General features: G+C 41.9%; 1 protein-coding gene across 7 annotated transcripts in view; it reads right to left on the reverse strand.

The window, feature by feature from the left end:
• The window catches only part of ATG5 (autophagy related 5), a 120,514-nt gene that overhangs the window by 65,361 nt on the left and 31,611 nt on the right, over window positions 1-23,542 (reverse strand). For all 7 annotated transcript variants that reach the window (XM_014571188.4, XM_025182321.3, XM_006118471.5 and 4 more), the window contains exon 5: window positions 22,897-23,059. In XM_014571188.4, coding sequence (XP_014426674.1) covers window positions 22,897-23,059 — 163 coding nt within the window. The remainder of the gene's footprint in view (window positions 1-22,896; window positions 23,060-23,542) is intronic.

Below are 23,542 nucleotides of genomic sequence, written 5' to 3' on the forward strand. Positions count from 1 at the left end.
GTAAGGAGATAGTGAAGGTGCTATGAAAGGATACTTTTTCTAGTGCTCCTAAGGGAATGGATATCCTTTCCAGAGTCTTAAAAACCTTGTTCTGTTATTTTAGTCTAATATAATGCGTTCTGTGGTTGTTGCTTCAATTTTCACTTAACTTCTGTATTCTTTAACTTAAGTTAGGTGTATCCAAGTCAGTGAGGTCTAATGAACTTTGCCTAAAGTACTTAAGGAACAAGGTAAAGTAATTCTTGAACTATCAGCAATTATCTTCAGAACTCATGGAGGGCAACTGAAATCCCAAAGGACTGGAAAAGGGCACCTATATTACCTATCTTCAAAAAGGGAGGGGGGAAGGAGGACCCAAAGAATTATACAATCATTCAGCCTAATCAATATCAGAAACATTCTGGAACAAATAATTAAATAAGTTGTTCAAACCTAGGTGACAGTAAGAGGAGGTATAATGGTCAATATACTTGTCAAGAGCAAATTGTGACAAACCAATCTAATATTTTCTTCTTTGACAGGTATAAGCAATAATACTAAAGTGCCCAGACTTTAACCAGGCTTTTGACACAGTAAATGAGGGAAATGATGCGTTATGAATTAAATTACTATAAAGAGAGTGCATAACTGGTTGAAATACTGAATTCATTAACACAGGCAGTGGAGCTCAGTTGAAATAGTGACTGACATATGATTTTGCCAAAGTTTACATACTCCCTCAACGTCATTGTGATAGCATGATGATGAGTGAATACGTTTACTGCCTCAGTCCCGTCTCATGCCGTTTCCCACTGTGTCTCTACCTCCTCTGTCCCCCACGGAGAAAGTGCTGGGGGGAACTGCTTTTAAGCTGGTTCCCCCAGCACCAGCTCCTGCTTGGCTTATCAGATAGTCGACTAGTCACTTAAATCACTAATATATACACACATACACACACAAATATATAAATAAAAAGGGGGGCAGGGACTGGACTTAATGACCTTTCAAGTTCTAGTATTATATCTATTCATAACAATTAAGATGTTCACTTCAGTCAGCACAAAATTTCCTACCCCCAAAATATCTAAGAGTTGCTCTAGATAAAACACTATCTTTTAAAAATATTTTTATATTTAATCCTAATAGGCACATGGCAACTAAAATAATATTTCTTCCTTTGTTTTCTAAACAAGTTATTTTAAAAGATTAAAAAAAAACTGTTGGACCAATGAAATTAGTTTTAACATTCTAATTTTTCAAGCATGCATTCCAAAAATATTCCTAATAGAAAGAGGTTATATTTTAACATTTTACATTTATATCTCACTTGTAGACTTGAATCTCAGACTCATAATGGATCACATTTTACCTGAATATTAATTAGCCTGAAGGCCTAGTCTACATTAGGATTTTAGCCATGAATGTGGCTACATGTACAAGTTACTACTATACGCACTTTGCACACATACAAATTATGACTTGCACCTTAGTTTTTAACTTGGGCAGGTAAATGTATGTATATTTATTAATCAGATAAATGATTAAATACAATACCGACTTTCAACTTTATATCAAAAAGAAAACAGCAAGCTGTGTCTACATTGTATAGGTAATACATTTTAGATTAACCATTTTTGGAAGGGTTTTGTAAAATATTTACTATTAATTTCAATGTTTCACAGAAAAATCAAAGGAAAAATAGCTTATTTTATGGCAAAATGAAGAAAAGTGCTGAAACATTATCAAAAGCTGTAATGAGTGACTCCTCCATTAATACACTGCATATAAATAACACTATGCTAGGAAGGATTTTTTTTATTATTTAAATGAGTGACATTGTGCATCTCCTTTCAAGAGGATGTTTTTAATGTTTTATTAATTCAGTTTATGGAGTCACTCAAAATAAGAATCTCTCATGTGGCACAAATCTAAAGGTGTAAAGCAGAGCTTAGTGTGCAGACACAGAACTATTAATTTTAGAATACAGTTGATAAAAATTGATTTTTTATAAAATCAGACTTTTGTATTTAAACCAATTTTTGATGTTTTTATAAAATTAAAGTATATATTAAATAAGCTTTTTCTTTTAAAAAATAAATATGCTCAAAAGGAAATCTGAATTTAATACAAAATATGTTAAGACCCAAACTTATTAATTAAAATGTTTAAATAAAAAATAAATATTCTGAATCCATAAGCCTCTATCAAAAACACTGAGTTAAAGGCTGCTTTTCTACATAAAAAAAGGATCAGAGGGAAAATACCTAACTTTTTGGTCAAACTTTATAAATATGGCTCATGTACTGTATTAGAGAGAGGCTTGCTCTTAGGGCAGACTCTGGAGCTCTCCTGACATCAAGTGTAGATAAAAGCATCCTTCTTTGCCTAGGTGAGATCTAGGGTAGAAGATCAGAAGATGAATGGGTTGGTTAATATGAAACTGTGAAGATATTTTTGGTAAAACATTGGTATATAGTCATAATATTGTGAAATGGAGGTATGATCTATCATAAGGGCCACTATTTCCACAACTCATTGAGCCAGAACAATTCTGATGTTAATTTAAATATTGCTTTGACATAATAAAAGCCCAAATATTAATGGAAAAAGCATATCTATAAATAGATCCAGATTTTTTATTTCTGAACCAGACAAAAAAAATTAATACAATCTAAAAATAATGATACTATTAACTTGCTTTATGATGCCCCATGCAAGTTGCAGGATGACCGAGGAGGCAGTATATGCTATTCAGTTTCCTGGGTTCCTCAGTAATTTGCCTGGACTCCAGGCTGGTATTGAAAAGAGCTCTGAAAGTGAAGAGAGTAGTAACCTTGCACAGCAGCTAAGAAACGTTTCCCATGTATTGTTATTTAAATGCGAATTTGGTTTTAAACATGCAAATTGAAAATCTAATGAAATTAAGTTAATTAATATTAAATAAAAATAATGAAATTCACAATCCTATAACACCTTGTTATTAAGGGTGATCTCTTATAGTTATAATATCTAATTATGCCTATTTATTGGAAATTATATTTCAAGTAAATAAGGGATTAGGACTTAACTGCAAATTGAAACTGTGCCTTGGGATCAATTTGAGCACCCAAGCTGAAGAATCAGACTTCTTCATGTCCAAATGGAAAACAAGACACATAATATAAATAAGGAAAACTTTAAAGCGCTATTTAAAATCAGAGTGTGTAATAACATGGCTTTAACAAAAAAGGCAGTTTAGCTTTTAAATTCCCCCTCCAGGGCAATTATCACAATGAAACAGGCACATTTCCACTGGACAAAGAACTCTCATATAGTTTTATGTATCTCTGGAGGCCATTTACAAATGTTCTAAGAACATAAGATGCAGAAGCCTTTGATGCATCATGTCTACAACGCACAGTAAAACTGCTAGTATACTGTAGACAAGATACAAATGGCCAACAAGCAATAGCAGCTTGAAAATGTGTTAAAAACATGATTATCTGAATTCCTATTACAAGAGAAAGCAACATTTCTCTATTCCAAACATGCTGCAGAGAACAGCCTTCCTAAGAGGGGATAATTTATTGTGGAAAACAGTTCAGTCTTTAAATAGTTTTCCTTCTGGAAAATTTTAAAACTTGAATTTGTACAATATCCAAAAGTGTCTGCTTTTCTTTCAACAATGTAATGGAGAATAGAGAGTATACATACGGGAAACAGCAATCAGAGAGGGATGAAGGGAAAGGGAAAAACCCCACAAGAAGGAATTATTCTTGTGGGAACAAACAGAGAAATTAAAGATTAGGGATGCCAGACTATATGGGGAAAAACTAGGTATTGGTTAAAGAAGCTTGCTCTGAGACTTTACAAAATTTAAAGATTAGCCTTGACAAAAAAAATGGGAAAGAACACAGAGTAGTGTTAGGATTGAATTTTTTATATTTCTTATTTTAGGTTTGGCAATATGGTAATATAGCAATATACATATACATATATATATATATATATATCAACATACATCTAATATTGTATTGAATTAAGTCCTTTTAGTTAAGTATATATCTCCTATACCTCCTTGTTTTAAAGTGTAGTGCGTAAAGAGACAGAGTTCTGGGTATTGTGACTATGTTAATGAGATTAGAAATATAAAAGGCCCAGTCCTTCAATGTGAATTGTTTTGATTTTGCTTTTACTTAATATAAAACAGTATTGTTTACCTTTAAAGGATTCTGTGTGAGAGATGTTTGCATGAATGAGATATGGTATGAAGGTCATCGTTAGAGCCAAATGGCCAGACAAGGGAGAAAATGTGGGGTGAAAACAAACTGTAAAAGACAGACGGTGAAGAGCAGAAAAACCATCAGTGCGTACCCACGGTCAAGAATGGATCAGATTGGCAGATTGACGAACCCTGAACCAGAGAGGGCACCCCCAAAAGGATGATTGATTACAGGATGAGCCTTGACATCAACAAGATAACATTCCGGTCACAAGCTTACAAAGCGGAATCCATGGATTTCAACAAGAGAAACAGAGTATTAAAAGCAGGGTGCTTTGCTATGAAACTTTGGGTTCGTCTGCCACTGTCTGGAGAGGAGTATCGGATCGATGGACCGACAAGACCCTGCTCCCCCCTGCGCTCGATCTAGCTGACCGCTAGATTGACAGAGACTCTGGACTGGTAACTATATCATCTGGCAGAACTGTGTATGCATGATGGTGGGTGGGTGGGTGTTTGAAAAGCATATGCAACTGTTGTATTCTCAATAAATGCGGCAGACTGCCTTTTCCCCCCATAAAAGATCTCGTGTGCTTTGTTCAAATATAACGTTAGCAATAATGATAGTAAAAATTTTTTAACAAGAGACAAGATGGGGAGAAGAGGCAGAAAAAACAAACTAATACAGAACAGGCAAAACAGAAAATAAAAGAGTAGGGGAAAACTAACATTACATGGAAGAGTTAGATATGAATGCACTTTGGTATTTATATTATTTTAGTTTTCTGAATAATGTTCCACAACTACTTTTTTAGGAAGAAGAGGTGATAACACAATATTAATGGTCAGTTATTCTGAAAAATTATTTGACATAGCAGCAGGTAACATTCTTCTGACATGCATCTGACGAAGTGGGTCTTTGCCCACGAAAGCTTATGCTCCTACACTTCAGTTAGTCTATAAGGTGCCACAGGACTCCTCGCCGCTTTTGCAGATTCAGACTAACACGGCTACCCCTCTGATACTATTCTTCTGATTGTAAAGGGAACGGTGAAAGCTTCACTTGGGGCTAGACTGTTGAGGCTCAGCACCTACCAGCTAAATTTAAACAGCTAAAGACCATTGCTATTAGATGGGCCCAGCATGGGATAATAATTATCAGGGATGCCTTGAGGCAGTAATTTGAAACCAAAAGCCACTACGTTTGATACTATGCTTGGGAGTTTAATGCTTGTAATGCTGGGAGGTGATTGTGATTGGCGTGGATGATGAACTGTGATGGTGTAAGAAGATTCCCTGTTGCTCTGCAGGGCTCTTTTCGATGTCAGTTAATGGTATAAAATTGCTTAGAACTAAAACGATTATTTTATTAAACAACAACTGGAAGAGAAACAAAAAAAATACACATCAGCACTGTGGAGGCTGGGGTAAGGGAGGATCCCAGGAGAAGCTGAGGTCCTGAGATGGTTAGATTTGTGTATGTCCACGTATTATAAGCAACCTTGTTTACTGGAGTAGAGTACAGCAGAGCTGCACTGCAGAAGGAGGATACTGAGTGCAGTGAGTACCGGGAGTCCACAGAGCTGGACTGTGACAGGGCAGGTACTGACTGGAGCTATGGTGCTGGTAAGAGTATGTTGGTGGTGTCTGGGAGAGGCATGGGAAGTAATTTTGCTGCAGGAGAGGACAGGCGCAGAGCTGCTTTGTTTGCTCCAGGCACTCTCAGAAGTGCATGTCCGCTTGGTTCTCTATAACATTTACGAGCCACTTTGTGGCTTCATTCTGGTGTGCCATATTCTCCTTTCTGTCCCTCTTCTTGCTGTCCCACCACTCCTTCCACTCTTGTTTTTCAGCCAGATTGCAGCATAACATCATGCAGAAAATCATCCCCTATTTTTTTGTGTCCGCTTTCTAACCATGTGTAGTCATTCAGCCAGCAATAACCAACAGGGAAGCTCAGCTCCAAGGTTGTATCTGTGAACCCCACAATACTACATTTTACAGAAGCACTTTTGTTCACAAGACAGAGATCAATGAATGTTTTAAAAATATAACCACTATTCATACACATCACTAATTGGCTGACCTCAGGCAAGCACACATGACCAAAATAGTGAGTAATCACAAGGGCAGAGAAATTCAGTGTTCCAGGACAGTACAGTGCACTGGACACATGGCTCTTGGGCACAGTCAGCACTAAAATCATTACTGTCCACACATTTTCCACAGGTGGTGTTTGTTATGGAAAATACCTACCTGCTGGAGGTGAACAGATAATCAAGGAAGGGTCTTCTTCAATACTGCAGCTTCTGCCCTGGCCCTTTTTCAGCTCTCCTGTGTGCAAGAATGGTCTCCTCATTGCCCCCATTTTCTCGCAAATGATGGAAGAATGGTATGGGAACATTGCCCTTGATGGAGCAAGAAACAAAGCAGCTCTGTCCAAAAGATTTTGGCAGTGACTGCCCAGTATCTCCAAGAGAGTTTCATGGAGATCTCTGAAGCACATTCCTGTGAAAGTGAGGGAGTCCATCAATACCCTTTTCTGCCACTATGACTAGGCATGTGGTGGTACATGCATCACTCAGACACAATGCAGCCTTCTGCAAATCCCTCCCCACAGCACACAACTTTCCTCTCAACAAACTGCTTCATCATTCCACCAATCAAAGCCGCGTACCAGAATCTTCCTCCTGTTTCCACTTGCTGCATGAATTCTTATTACTCAAAGTTGGGTTACTCAACTATTCTATAGTCCCCTGCGGCATGATCCAGCCCCCTCCTGGGGAGCCCCCTGCAACACCATGCCAAGTGGGATCCGGTCGTGAGGGGAGCCAGTTTAAAAAGCAGCTCCCTGCACAGACCAGCTGCCTGCCATCCCGCGCTGCTGTCTCTGACACAGAGCATGGGGTGGCAGCAGCCTCTGTTCACGAGGGGTCTAAGCTCAATGCAGCCTCCCGCCCCCCGCCCTTCAGCTGCCTCTGATACAGAGGCAGAAAAAGGGAACGGTGGCGGGGGGAATGTGTGTAGTCAACAAGATTAACTGATAAGCCTAGGATTATCAGTTAATCATATAGTCAATTACACACTGTCATTCCTAATTTAAAGGGACTGACGGTTGGTAACCTGAGGGCAGAGCAGTAGAGTTCAAACCAATTACCAGACAGGTGAGAACATGCATTATGTGCAACACTGTAACCAGTGTCTACACTAGCATCACTGTAGCCCCTCACTAACATCAATGTAACGCAGAAAGCTGTGCCCCTCTCACTGGGGTGGTTTTATTTATAGCGCTGCTACTGTGCAGTTGTTGCACACAAGCAGTTAGGCCAGGGGTGTCCAAACTTTTTTCAAAGAGGGCCAGATTTGAAGAAGTGAACATGCGTGAGGGCCGTCCCCGCACTCTCAGCCCCAAGGCGGAGGGCCCGCAGGGTTGGAGGTGCTTGGAGAGCGCAGGGCACAGGGCACGCTGGCCTCACGGCGGCCCGGGGGCAGGGCGAACCCGCAGCCGAGCGGGGGAGCGGGGCTGCGGACGTGCCCTACAGGGCAGGCTCTAGGACCGCGGAGGCCATGGGCGGCGGCGGCGCGGCCGGAAGCGGCGCGCTGGGCGCGCCAGTTCAAAAGAGCACCTGGGAGCCAGGAGAGGGGGAGGAAGCAGGGGCCGTATTAAATCGGAACATGGGCCGCAATTGGCCCGCGGGCCGGACTTTGGACATGCCTGAGTTAGGCAGTGTATACACCTTGGGAGTTTACTCTGAAGAAACTAAATAAGATACTACCTCTGTACTTATCTTAATTTAATGTACAATAAAGTGAAGTGTGTACTTAATTTATATGTACAATTTAATGTACAATATGTTTCACTGTTAAGTGTTTTACCATTTAGAAACTGGCCATATTTTTCCCCCTTCTAAGTCATCAATGTATCTGGATGAAACTCAAAAGATGATATTCAGAGCATCAGTACATTCTTTACCTTAAGCAGAAACAGCAACTGCACTTCTTCCCAGTGCTCCTACGTGAAATCATACATCTCATTATTTTAAATATGGAGTGGAACAAGGCTTATACTATGGCCAAAAAGAGATGCATTTTGGCAGCTGTTAAGCTAGTCCATGTCGAGGAATTTGATTATTGTTCCATAGAACTCCCCAGCTACCATATCTTGAAATGATAAAATATTAATTTCTAAAGAAAAATGCAACAAGAGAAAAATACTTGTAACAAAGAAAATCACAAAATCAAGCATATAGTCACATGAGGAAATAGCCACAAATGTCGAAGTATTTTAGTAAGCGATAAGCAACAACATTTCAGCAACAAAAACGATACAGTGCCTGAAATAGCAAAAAAGGAAAGCCTTAAGATACCATTTCTTAAACTGTTCTAGCCTCTTTCATCATACCTCAGGCAACTGACTAGCACTGGAGGCAGAAGAAAGAAGCAATATAAAGTAAAATATAGTAGTTTAAAATAATATTTTTGAAGATAGGAATACAAACTGAGCTATCTACCAGATATCTGGAAACAGAAGGTGCAGAAGGCACATAGGCAAGTGGGATGAACACTCAAGGTAAAGAACCATAGCACATTTACTGTTTTCTATAAAACAATCACAATAATCTCAGCTTTTAAAAAATGTTATTGTAAATAATCTGTTTTTTCCTCTGACTTTCACTAGTTGTATTTTCTATCAATATTGGCTAATATTTTCATTCAATGCTACTTTTGCCAATCTAGTGGAAGATTCCTAAAAGAACCATTACATGGGCTGGCCTAAAATTTACATCATACCCTCCATAAAAGACATGTACAGCTAGTGTTCTCCTGATTGTCTGATAGGAACTGAGACAACAAAGATAATCAGAATTTGTTTAAATTATTTATTGAATTCAAGTTTGTGGTTCTCCTTTACAACTGAATTAGAAAATTCTATCTTTAATAAAATGGATTTCTGAGAAGCACCATTTCCCTAAAAATCTCTATCAGTTTCTAAAAGGACAGAACATAAATGGTCAAATGCTGTTTGCAAATGCTGTTTGCAATGTGGAATCAGATATCCATTCATTGTAACTAGCCATAGAGCTAATCCACATTCAGGAGTATTTTGAAAGAAGATTGTTAAGGTGAGGCATTTGTCAGCATGAACACTAAAGCTGACAGGTTTTTTACGGTAAAAAAGAAAAAGAGCACCACATTTCACCGTGGGCCCACTAGGAACTCTAATACAATCTTCAGACAGGACTATCTGAAGCATCTCCCTCCCCTTGAGTCTTACTGCCACATCTGAGACACACCAATTGATTTTAGATGCAGGGAGGGAACAGCAGGAACCAAGACCAAAGGAAAGGTGTCTGTAAACTCAAAGTAAGATGGATAAAGCATATGGTGTTATAAACACCAGAGGGCTATTCTCAATGTGATTTAGAGATGACAGAATGCTTCTCTTTTCCATTACCAATCTGGTTCCATTTCCTGATGAGACACAATAGTCTGAACATAGCATTCTAAACACTCAGAAGCATACAAATTTAGGCAGGGATTAAAGTAACTTAAGTTTCTTACAGGTACTTTCATGTCAAACTCCGTGGGGGGGGGGGAGGTAGATGGGTGAAGGGGTGCTCAGGGCAGAAGAATGGCAGTGGAAGGTATTATACAACAATACCTGTAAGAAATTTAAGTACGGGGCAGAGTTTGGGAGTCTCAGGGCAAAGGGGGATGGGAAATTAGCATGACTGAGGGCAGGAGTTTGGGGGTGAGGAGGAACTCAGGGCAGGAGGCATGGAGTGTGTGGAGGGGGGTCAGGACAGGAGACTGGGGGCATGGGAAGTGCAGAAGTCAGGGTTGGTGGTGTGGGGGGTTCAAGAGCCAGGGTTGAGGACGTGGTAGGTTCAAGAGTAAAAGTTGGGTAGTTCGAGGAGGGCCTCTCCGCAAGAGGCTGAGGGTGTGTCAGAGTATAGGACGGATGTAGGGGTTCAGGAGTCAGTGCAGGGGGCTCAGTGCAAGATGTGTGCAGGGGAGACGAGGATGCCATTTCAGGGAGAGTGGGGGCTGCAGCCACACATACTGGTCCCTGTTGCTTTTTTTCTCCTTCCTCCACTGGGCAGCTAGGAGCAAAAGAAATGCAGTAGACTGTGCACTCTCTCCTTGCTCCCTATTCAGAGGAAGGAGAAAAAAAGCAACAGAGACTTGGGATGTGCGGCTGCAGCCTCCCACTCCTGAATGGTACCTGGAAGAAAGGATTTCAGGCCTGGGGCAGTCCTGGATGTGGGGGGGTGCACCCGCAGCCATTCTAACTTACCTGACTGCCTGCTGCTGAGCACGGCAGCCTGCAGGAAGCTCCAGGAACCTGGCTGGGAGTGCACCACTCCTCCCACTACAGCCAAGTGCCCCAATTAGCCAGCTTCTTGCCCAAGCACTTTACCAGGGCATCCCAGCTTACTTACATCTCTGAATTTAGAGGCAGGCATCACGAAAGGAAGCCCTTAAAGAATGCATAAGGACTTCAGAAGAAACAGAGTTATTTGCTCTGATAGATCCAGGTCTCCATTTCCTAAAAGCAAGGAAGTAGCATAGCCCTGTCCCAAGTTTACCCAAATTTCTACCAACAGAGAAAAATATTATTCAAACTTTGATAGATCTATGGGAACTGGAAGGGCAGAAGAAAAAGATGATTTAGTGATTAAAGAATTTGTTTCCCTCCTATTCACATTTTCCTATAGAACCCTTGACATTTTTCCAAATATGTATTAACTGCTTTACTAATTTAAAACAGACGTTTTTTCTTGAGATTACTGTCAAGGCTAGTAATGTTAGGGATGTTAGAGTTTAACCGATTAACCGATAAACTAATGCTTATCGGTTAATGCCATTAGTTAAACTCTGCACTGCTCCCAGGGAGGCAGCTTTGCTGCAGAACAAGCTCCTGAGGAGCTTCGTTGTGGATTCTACAGTACGAAGCTTATTTAAGATTTAACCTCCAAGATTTTTAGTGGTTACACGGTTACCATATTAAACATTTTTTAACATCCCTAATCTAGGCTGTTTCCCACTCTGGCACTTCAAGTGCAGAAAGTGGGGACCCTGCAAGATACTTTAAAATACCCTACCACTGTAAGCTTCTCTTTAAATCGCACCAAGGTTACAGATTCCCTGGCCTTGGATAGGTATAGCTGCCACCAACCAAATGCAAACACTCCTTTGAGAATCCAGGAAGACACATTTGGCAATTTCATCCTGTGTGACACCTTCAAACTCTTTAACTCTCTTACTTGAAAGATCTTGATGAAAAAAATGTAGTTTCTGGCTTTGCGCTCTTAGGCTACGTCTAGACTGCATGCCTCTTTCGAAAAAGCGTCTTTCAAAAAAGAGCATCTAGACTACAATACGCGGATTGGAAAATCGATCCGCTTGTTCGAAAAAGAGCGTCCTGACTGCTGGACGCTCTTTTGAAAGAAAAAGGCACCCGGAACCACTTCTGCCAGGGTATGGGGGCAGCATTTCCTTCCGGGTGCTGCTGTCTGCCCTTTGCAGAGACACATGGTTAAAGGGACGCCCCTGAACACCCATTGCTCTGCTCCTGCAGCTGCCTTTGCTGTCCCAAAAGAATAAATTAGGTAAGCAAGGTATCGCAGTGCTTGTTTGGAGTGCCCAGCTTCCTGGGACACCCCAGCAGGTTTTTTGTTTGGAAGTTTTTCTGTTTTAGACCCCTTTTTTGGCATGGAGCCAGAGCTGCCCCTGGGCAGGCGATGGCCCCACGCCATCATACTGCAAGTGTTGCTGCATCTGCATGACAGAGTCATGAGGCTACTTCCCCATCTGGACCCAGACCAGAGGTATGAAGGGTTCGCCCGTCATGCAGCCCCACTGCCCTTGCCTCCAAACTTCTTTGTGGACAGGCATTTTTGGAGGCTTGACACCAGCTCTGACTGGTGGGACAGGCTTGCTATGGAGCTCTGGGATGACCAAGAGTGGTTCCGCAACTTCCGGATGCGGAAGGTCACTTTCCAGGAGCTGTGTACCTGGCTCGCCCCGGCTCTGCAACGGCAGGACACCCACCTGCAGCCCACTATCCCCCTGGAAAAGAGGGTCGCTATTGCCCTCTGGAAGCTGGCCACCCCTGACAGCTACCGCTCCGTGGGACACCAATTTGGAGTGGCTGCGTGTTGCATTCTCCATAACCTGGTGGAGAGGAAAGGGGAGGCCTTCCTACCAGGGTGGGGTACAGGTGCTGATGGTCAGGAGAGGCACTTTGCCCAGCCCCGGACAGCTGCCTTCCGCCAGGCTCACCGGTCTGCTGTTCGCATCCGGGAGGCCCTACAGGAGTGATTCTCTATTGGAGGCCACTGACTCTCCTGAGGGGCTTCTGTCTGGGGGCTTGGCCCTGGCCCAATACAAGCTTCCCTCCTCAACCCATATTCTGACCCTGTTTGTAGAAATAATAAACACCAGGGTTTGTCTCAAAAGAATAAATTCTGTTTTATTGTTATAAATATCAGTAACTGAAAGAATGTATAACTGGTGCAAACATAAAAAAACTTTTGTTGATTTTTGATGGAGGAAAATATACTTTCATGACAAGCTATGTACAATAAACATTTTCTTTAACACAATGCTTGTTATTTAACTGGAGTGATGGGGGTGCTTGAAACCTGGAGGGGGGAAGGGGACTTGAAACCCGGAGGGGGGAAGGGGATCTGGTTGCACGGTGCTTACCTGCTCGCAGTCTCCTGCTTGTGCCTCGTGTTCGGGGTCCACCATAGCCACGGGATCGGGTGGGGCGACTGTCCGTTGGCTGGACAACAGAGGGTAGGTGTACTTGGGACTGGGAGGCCTGGGGGAGAGGAGGGCCAGAGGGAGAGAGGGGCTGGGGGAGAGGAGGGCCAGGGAGAGAAGGGGTGACTGGGGGGGCTGGGAGAGAGGGAGGTACAAGGGGGGAAAGGGATGGTGCTGAGGAAGGGGGGTTTGGTGGCGTGGGGTTATGGGGTGCTGGAGGAGCAGGACCAGGCACAGGAGCAGGCAAGCCACAGACCTCCCTGAGAGTGGCACACAGGGACGTGCGCTGCTGGACAAGCTCCTCTATCAACCGATCATGCCACCAAGCTTCTGCCTCCGCCCTCTCTTGCAGAATGGTGTTGAGCTCCTGCACGGCCGCCACATGCTGCCTCAGGATGTCTGCATAGACACGCCTGTGTCTGCGGCTCCCATGTCCCAGAGATGGAGGTGGAGCTGGGGTGCTGCGACCCTCTTGCACGGCTGGTCCAGCTGTGGAGGAAAAGAGGAAGACACAATCGGTCATAAAAAACAGGACTATGTAGCACTTAAAAGACTAACAAGATGGTTTATTAGGTGATGAGCTTTCGTGGGCCAGACCCACTTCCTCAGATCAGACTAACACAGCTACATTTCTATCACAATCAGTCATGTGTGCAACAGCTGTCCAAAAGGGCATGCCCTCTCCTTCAGACAGGGGACTCAGACATTCTGAAGGTAACACCATGTGTGACCTGGGCATCAGCCTGAGCATCACAGGGGTCCTGAAGTGCCAATGGGACTTCGCACTGACAACCCACCTGGGTGTGTTCCGGACATGGTTTATGCCACCACGTGGCGCACCCCCATGTGTCACACTGTACCGCTGAATACGTTGGCACATGCACAGCCAACTACATGATGCCCATGGTGAGCATAACAAGTTTCCCTTGTGCATCACCCATTGTGCACCCCCCCCCCCCCCCGTGTGTTACACGACCTCACTGCGCTCACCTGCTGCTTCGTCTCCGGCATCAGACGACACCTGGAAGGCCTCTGAGGTCTGGGTGACTGACTCCAGAATGAGGGTCACCGTCACCTCGCTGTCCTCCTCCTCCGGCACCATCTCCCTGTCTCCAGACTCCCTGGACTGCTCTGGGTCCTGCTCTGGCGCATCCACCACAGGGTCCCCCAAGCCAGACTGGACGAGACACAGTGGTGTGCATGCTTCGCCACTACCAAGGATCTGGGCCAGTTCTGAATAACAGGGGCAGGAGCGGGGGGGGGGGCTGCCTCAGAACGGGAGCTCTCCTCCCTGGCCTTTACATAGCCTTGGTGCAGCTCCTTAACTTTAGAGCACACCTGGTCCTGGGTGCGTGAGTGGTGCCTTCTCTGGGTCAGGGCCTCTGCCATGTGGCCAAAAAATGTCTGCATTTCGCCGCCTGGTGTTCAGGGCTTGTAAGATCTCCTCCTCTGACCAGAGCTCGAGAAGGGTCTTGAGCTCTGGCCCAGACCATGCTGGTGCCCGGCATTTGGAGCCCCTCGTTGGGTCCCCAGAAGGCTCTCTGGAAGGGCCAGGAGGGTCTTGGGGCTGGGACATGGCTGCATTTGAACAGCCGTGTGCTCTGGCTGCTTTGCTGCCACAAGTGGCTGTGAGGGTGACTGTCCCTTTAAAAAACTGCTGCAGACAGGAACCAGAGACATGCAAGGCATGCCCCAGATTGTCCACCAGGGCTTCTTCCCGGAGGCCATTATTTAAAAAAAAATAAAAGGCCTCCCCGCGTCCACACTCACTTATTTTCGACGGATCTCCAAGGCGTTCTTCCTCGTGAAATGAGGAGTACCGCCGTCGAAAGAAAAGCCATGTTCTTTTGATTTAATTTCGAAAGAACGCGGCTGTAGTCTAGACACAGGTGAAGTTTTTTCGAAAAAAGGCTACAGATCACAGTCTTAAAGTTGATTTTTATTAACAAAACAAAGAAAATATACTTGGTGAACATTACTTGGTTGCTAGGTATTAAAGCAATGAACGAACGAACGAAAGATTGAAACAGAGAATTGCTTCCCTTGGATTCAGTTTGGAGAGTTACAGTGTAAGGGGGTAGTTACATGTGCTCAGCACAGAGGAGTCTTACAAATCCAAAAATAAAGAAACTTGATTGCACCTGATGAAACATTCCCTGTTCTACAAACATATCTATTGTTCGATGGTTTAGTCCTTTCCTAGACATGGATGTTGCTAGATCTTCCATGCCCTGCTCCCTGGTTCAATTCATGTCTCCTAGCTCTCTTCCGGTCACCAAAGACTGCAACAGGAAATTTACTGATTCCAATTAAAAATCCACACTGTTTTCATTAGCTCTCCAGGCTTTCTAGCAACTCATTTCCTGCTTCCCTAGCATTTCTGGAGACTCTCTAGGACCCACTGTCTATGGCTGTAACCTTTACAGGGAATTTAGTTAACTGAATGACTGGAATATCCAGAAAAGGGGTTTTACCCATCTCATTCATCCCAGTTACAAAACCCCATTTGAGATTAGGGTGATCAGTACCTCCTTGTCAAAATGTGTTGGTCAACTCTAACCTTTTTACAATTTACAATGTAATATACTGTAGTAGCAGTAGGATAAAGTAATTTATATTAAAAATCTTTTGATGATCCCTGTGTGTCATGTATATTCAGCACAATACAATTCTGAAGTGCTACCTCTATGCAAGATCCTCGCTATTCCTATTTATTATTTTACAATATCTTATGTATGTACTTCAGAATATTTTAGCTATGATCCAATAGGGCAAACAAAACAGTAGGATAGGATTGAGAGCATAAAGATGGAAATATTAAATAGAAATTTGAAAAAAAAGTAATACATCTTTTAGCTGCTCAACTTCTTATAAGCATTGCAATAGAAGGGGAAAATTAAAGGTGATTTAAGAAGAGGGGAAATTAAAGGTGATTTACAGTATGATGGGGGCTAATTTGGCTACGACAAATCAGGAAAGGGATCTTGGAGTTATCGTGGACAGTTCTCTGAAAACGTCCACGCAGTGTGCAGCGGCAGTCAAAAAGGCAAATAGGTTGCTAGGAATTATTAGGAAAGGGATAGAAAATAAGACACAGAATATCTTACTGCCCCTGTATAAAACTATAGTATGCCCACATCTTGAATACTGTGTACAGATGTGGTCTCCTCACCTCAAAAAAGATATTTTGGCCTTGGAAAGGGTTCAGAAAAGGGCAACTAAAATGATTAGGGGTTTGGAGCAGGTCCCATATGAGGAGAGGTTAAAGCGACTGGGACTTTTCAGTTTAGAAAAGAGGAGACTGAGGGGGGATATGATAGAGGTATATAAAATCATGAGTGGTGTGGAGAGGGCTGATAAAGGAAAGTTATTTATTAGTTCCCTAAATAGAAGAACTAGAGGACACCAAATGAAATTAATGGGTAGCAGGTTTAAAACGAATAAAAGAAAGTTCTTCTTCACACAGCGTGTAATCAACCTGTGGATATCCTTGCCAGAGGAGGCTGTGAAGGCTAGGACTATAATAGAGTTTAAAGAGAAGCTAGATAATTTCATGGAGGTTAGGTCCATAAAAGGCTATTAGCCAGGGGATAAAATGGTGTCCTTGGCCTCTGTTTTTCAGAGGCTGGAGAGAGATGGCAGGAGACAAATCGCTTGATCATTGTCTTCGGTCCACCCTCTCTGGGGCACCTGGTGCTGGCCACTGTCGGTAGACAGGATACTGGGCTAGAAGGACCTTTGGTCTGACCCAGTACGACCGTTCTTATATTCTTATATAAGAGTATTTTAGGCAAAAAAAAAAAAAGTGTGTGTTCTATATTTTATAAAAAGGTTTTACAAGTTTTTTAAAAAAAAGCTTCTGCAGCTCATTGTTTACTTCAGGTATCAGAAACGAAGTATAGTCTTCATTGTTTTTGCTGAAGGATCCCATGAACATTTCAGAGCATGTAACTTTTGAGCTTTTACATCAAATGAAAAGCAGGTGCGCTGAATCTTTATAACCAAGACTTCATTTAACACTTACAAGTTCTATTACTAATAATTACGATTATTAACGATTTTAATAATTATTAACAATAATTAACGATTTTAACAGTTTAATTAAAATATTTCCTCTCTTAAATCATTCAGCTTTTACTTTCTTAACTCTGTGTCATCACTTCAATGCAGACAAGACCTGAATTTCTAATGTGAAGAGCAAGCCAAACCCTGCCCACATGAAAAAGCCCAACAACCTATAAGGCCTCCTTTAATGATGGAACAATAAAGAGACCCAAGGCCAGGATAGCACAAGGAAATTTCTCTATAATCAGAAACAGAGATACATTTTTATCATCAAACCACTCTCATAGATCTCAGCCTTTCCCCCCGGCCCCTCAAAAAAAGTTTATTTCCTCTGTTTTGTTTACGTTCCCCATTCCCTGAATCCTGGAGTAAGATGGCATACGTGCACACACACCCCCAAGAGAGCTGAGAGCCAATCCTCTAGTTAAGAAACACCAATTGAGAAACAGTCCTTTAATGACGATGAAAGGGTAAACATGTAAACCACAGGAGCATGGGCAGATACCTGACCTCTTCCCTGATTTGGTGATTGATCAGTAGCCAAAGAAACTGAAGAATGGTATGACACTAGGTCAGGCAACCCTAATTCAATATTTGTCACAAATCCACTATTACTACTCATGCCTTAAGAGACAATAGCACTGCAGAGTGTTGGTAGAAAGTTACCCATTCTGACAAGACAACTGCAGTTCAGTTAGAAAGACCTACTCAAACAAACTTATATTTGTAATACTGATAGTCTCTTCTAACATCAGAAAATTATGCACACGTGTTGGGGTTAGAGGTGCCGGAATTGGGGTGCTGCAGCACCTCCTGACTTTAAGTGGTTTCTATTATATACAGGGTTTACATTTTGATTCTATGGCTCTCACCCCCACTTTAAAATTTGTTCCAGCACCCATAAAATTATGCAAACTTACTATTTACAAAAAGTATCATAAGTTTAGTGTCTTAAGCCATCCAGCAAGTTTGATACACAGTTGCTTATGATAGCACTACTTAAACAAAAACAATGGTAGAGGTTGAACCTCTCTAGTCCAGCACGATTGGGACCTGACCGGTGCAAAACGAGAGAATTTGTACATCCATGGGAGGTCAATTTTGTCTATCAGCACTACCAACACTTCCACTGCTTACTGGGCTCTTAAAAGACAATTAGGGTAAACTATAGAAAAGTAACAGCACAACATTGAGAGCTAAGGTCTGGTGGCTATAAATAAACTTTATGGGGAAACTTGGCCACACCCATGCTAAGCAGACATCCAACTAACTAAAATCATGCTGGACAACAGATGTTTCCAGACCAGAGAGAGTCAGATGACAGAGGTTCAACCTGTAGTTATATTTTTTTAAGATATGAAGAAAATTACTTGAAGTTTCATAGAAAAAACAACCTGCAGATGTATCATTAGCCATGAAGCAGTTATCACAAATGCTACTTTCTTTTCTTTTTTTGTGGTCATCAACTTTGTTTCACAGAGAGGTTTAAAATCATTACATCTAAAACGAAAGCCTATAAAAACATACTGAAAGGTGCAACATGTCTTAAAAAGAGTTTTCTTAGTTTCACAAGCTTTTCTTATTTCTCTTTTATGGAAAGCTGACACATTAAAATTAGCATTTGAAAGTATTCAAAGGATTGTTAAACTTCTCATTTAGGTGTCAGGTTACCCAGGTGCTGTTTCTCACAAAATACAGTGAAACCTGTACAAAACCAACTGTGCTAGACAAAGTCCTGTCATAAGACCATTATTCCCAAATATATGCAGTATAATGTGGTTCACTATTACTAACTAACATCAGCTTTCGGTTTATCCTTTAAAAAGAAACATGCAATTACAACGAAACCTAACTTATGTTACACTTATGACTGAGCTAGATGGTTTTTAATATATATTCTAACAAGTAGTTAGCAAGCTTTATTTCAGCAAAGATGACATTTTGCAACTAATTTTTAAACTGCTATTACAATAATAACAAGGAGTCACCGTAAAGACTACCAAAAACTTTGCCATATGCTGCAGCCCACAAAAGCTTATGTTCAAATAAATGTATTAGTCTTTAAGGTACCACAGGACCTTGTTTTTGCTGAAACAAACACACCTACCCCTCTGAAACTTATTATAATAGTACAATCTACAACTAGCACAATTATGAACACTATCTACATTTAACTGGGCCTTTAGCTACAAAATAAATTCAATTAAGAGGGTACCAACTGTATTTCACTTGTATAATATGATCATTTGATTTCCCTAGATAAATATAACAATGCCAAGAGAAGTTATAATAGGCTCATTTGCTCAATTTATACCTTATAGTAATCAAAAAAATTACAGAAATGTAAAGCTGTAAGGGACCTGAATAGTCTTTAGCTCATTTCCTTGGACTGAGGCAGGATACCTACACTGCCCTTGACAGGTGTTTGCCTAACCTATTCTTTAAACCATCCAATGATGGGGATTCCACAACTTTGCTTGCAATCTATTTCAATTTTTAAACTATAATTAGAGCTACAATTTTCCCTAATATCAAATCTGAATCTCCCTAGTCGCAAACTAAGCACACTACTTCTTATTCTAATGTCAGGACATATGGAAAACTGATCACCAAATTATGTTTTAAGGTATCCTTATAGGATTCTATGGCACATGACTAAAATCATCCTGTGTCAAATGAGGGACCTTTTTCACATTATTTAGTTACTTTTATAATCCTGATATACCTTAACACTTACCTTCTAATTGTATAAATCCTTCACTGTAATTTTTTTTCAAACTAATCATGAAACGAGCAAGTAACTACCAATACAAAGCATTACTATGAGCATTTGACTGTGGAGATAACCATACAAATAACAAGTTTCCATTTCCAAACATTCTCAACTCATCAGAATAAGTATTCTTTTTACTCACCCAAACTTCAAAGCAATTTCCCACTAATTATAGGATGCACATTTATGGAATTTTATTAACTACATTCCTCTGAACTTCACCACCCACATGTCCAACTATCATGACTCATTCATCTCCCCACAGTCCCTTGTAAGAACCAAAACATAATTTGGTCCCCAGAGAAGACATCATCAGTACTAATAGTATTTTGTGCTAACAAACTTAGAGGTTAGTTATAATGTCTTGTTTCTGGCTTGCAACAACAGGTGAGGAGGGGTGTACACAAATTCAGGCTGACATTTTATACATTATCTCTCAACTAATTTCCTGACTTGATTGGTTCTCAAGCTTAATATGCAGTTTTACTTGGCTTACACTGAGAAGTATCTTCATGATTCTCAATACACATTTTGACATGCTTTACATACTCATATGTAGTAATGTACAATATTTTATACACTAAAACAATGTACAAAGATTTTTACATTAAACTAATTAAATGTACATATTTGAGAGGTTTTACGCCTGTGAAATTCTGCACCGCTACACATTCACAATTTGTGCAGAAATTTCTGCACATACTACATTGATTCCTTTTTCTCCCACAAAATTGGATGGCAGGTCTGCTGAATGCCACTAGAGGCCACTGGACCCGGAGTATCTCAGCCCAGCTGAAGGAGCTCAGCTTACAAATTAAAGACACTGCAGGGAGTGGGGGAGAGGAGGTGAAGAGTATTCCTCACAGCTAAAGTTCTCAGCATGGTTTAAAACCTAGCTTCAGGCTGTTTTCTCCTCTGGATCCTCTAGCCAGTAAGGAGTGCATGAGAGTTTCTGGGCTCTGGAGGTATGGGGTACTGGTGTCTAGGCTGGGGGCATCCTGTGGTTGGGCTCTGTGAGTAGGAATGCAGGTGTCTGATCCCCTGCTGGGCTCTGCAGGATAGGAGGCAGAGAAACAGGGATTTCTTTAACTCTACTCCTAGGGGAAAATTTGTGTGCATCAGTATTGTTAGACATTGTTGCTGATAGGTATTTTTAAATAAATTACCAAAATAATAGAAACTGGCATGATTACGCAGTGTTATTTTGCTAAATAAAATAGAGGTTACAGAATTTTACAATAATATTAACTTTAAAAAAAAATTTGGCACAGAATTCCCTTAGGACAGGCCTGCACAACATACGGCCCACAGGGGCTCACTGTGCGGTCCATGACCACGGCTGGATTAAGGGGCGGACTAGCCGGGCAGCTGCCCAGGGCACCAAAATATGGGGGGGCGCTAAAACACCCCATCACCCAGAGTCACTCCGACATAGGGCACATGCCTGCTACGCTGCCGTATGGATAGGTCTCCCCAACCCTGGGTCTCCCCTGGCCGCTGCAGGGGCAGAGAGGCTGGGAGGACACTGGGGCCGAGCTCGCACTGTGCCGTGTGCCTGCTCAGCCAGGCTTGCCTCTGCTCGGCATTGGATTGCTCCGCTGCTTCCAGGCGCCTGCTGCTGCACGAGGCCCAGATCCTGGCGCTGGCAGGTGAGGCTGGGTGGGGGAGGGGCCCACTGCGCTCCGTGAAAGGAGGGAGGGGGAGTGAAGGCCGGATCAATTAAAAAGAACGTGCTCCCACTGGGGGAGGAGGAGGGAGGGAGTAGAAGCAGCATCCCGTTCTCCCCCACCTCTGCTCCTCAGCACAGAGGGGGCCCGGGGTGGGGGGAGGGGAGGCGGGCTGGCCGCTCCCCACCACCTGGAGCTGAGGTGGAGGGAGTCGGTGCCCCCTTTTCCCAACACTGCCCCTTGATCTTCTCACTCTTCTCCCAGCAGCAAGGCCGCAGGCAAGGGGAGGGGATAGGCACTCTGTATTCATAAATAAAAATTAAAATAGTTTTAAAAATTGTTTGATTTAATTGAAAAATTCTTAATAAAGTATCACCTCCCGCCTCTTCCCCCCCAAACCTACTCTTGCAGCTAGGATTGCCAGGTGTCCAGTTTTTTACCAGGCAGTCCGGTATTTGCGCTCTCTGCCCGGTAAAAACATTCAGAAAATATCGGACATGTTTAGTGTCTGGTATTTTCTGAATTTCCATCTGGGTCCTGTGGTTGTGTGCTGAAGTCCGGTGGTGCCTCCTGTTGTTGTGTGCTGAAGCCAGGCAGTGTTGGGTTTTTTTGTATGCCCGACGTGCTTGGGGTTTTGTTCCCCTCCCCTCGACAAAAATGTTTAGCCCGTGTGTTCGGTATTTTTTGGGAGAGCATTTGGCAACTACTTGCTGCCTGCAGCTGTTTTTTTGGAGTAACATGGCCCTCACTGCTTTCCGAGTTGTGCAGGCCTGCTCTAGGAATTACTGTTTATAAGATTAAAAAATATTAGCCAATGGCTTCTTCTAGAAATCAGACAGATAAAAAGATATTTGATATCTTTTAAAGCACTTGCTACTCACGCACTGTAAAGTCTTTTCAATTAATCTTGTCAGAATTAGTGAAATATCTACATCCTGTAAGAAATGCAGTCACAAAAGTAAGTCTTAGCTGGTAGATCAACATTTCCCAATTTAAATTTGGGGCAGGAGAACAGGTGAGATTTCATATGCAAGAAAATGTAATGAAAGTTTACCCTTGCTGCCTTACCAATGACCTCAAACCATAAATCAGAGGAACCACTTTTTTAGTATTAGAGATAATTTATACTCAATGCTAATTAAGACCTGAGCAGTCCCAAGTACAGATTGGCAGTTACATCAAACTACATTAAATACAATGTGGTTCTAGATGGGAACTGAGTGACAGTCCAGTTTGTTTCTCAGAACATCTCAAGCAAAACTTACTACCTGGTATCAGTGGTGAAAAAAAGCTGAATCTCCACTAAATTGTTTAGCCCTCTGATTAGACTACATTGTGGAAAATGACATTGTACATGACTACTACAATAATGCACATTTTGAAGAAAAACTTTTCAAAGATATTAATAAATTCAAAAATTTATTTAATATTGTATTTACCATTCTGTAACCCCATCCAGAGTTGTTTATGATCCTTTTTCTGCATCTCATTGATGACTTGACTTTTGTGCTTTAAGGCATCTGCTTCCTTTACACAAGCCATGAAATGAGCTTCAATCACATCTTTAGATGGACAGTGCAGAAGGTCCTTTTCTGGGAAGTTCTACAAGAAAATTGTCAGACCAGTAAAAGTAAGAATATTGTGCATCTTTTACTAAAAGACAAAAATATTTATTCTTCAGCAAGCACAGAGACAAAGCATGTAGATCATTAATCCTCACCTAGTTAATAGACTTCAGGTTTAGCCACAATGCTTAATTGTGAATTTAGAGATGTAAGTTTTGAAAAAGTGATTTGTAACAGGAGCATCATTTAGATCTGATGGTTTTATTCACAGGAGGAAAAACCAACCCCAATAATCATATTTGAATTTTTTTCAAAGCTTACATAGCATTTGACACCTTTCAAGTTTTGATATCATATCTTGCCCATTTCTGCAACAGTAGACAATACTGTAAATTATCTCCTCCCAACAGTGCCTTTCCTGATGGGCCAGTTTACCAGTTTATTTCAATCATTAATTTCTATTTCCTCAATCTGGCTGTGTCATACCAATTTTCAACCCAATATGAGTGCAGGTTGAAAC

The sequence above is a fragment of the Pelodiscus sinensis genome, chromosome 3 (assembly GCF_052426305.1).
Source record: "Pelodiscus sinensis isolate ZL-2025 chromosome 3, ASM5242630v1, whole genome shotgun sequence".
In the NCBI taxonomy this organism is placed as follows: domain Eukaryota; kingdom Metazoa; phylum Chordata; order Testudines; family Trionychidae; genus Pelodiscus; species Pelodiscus sinensis.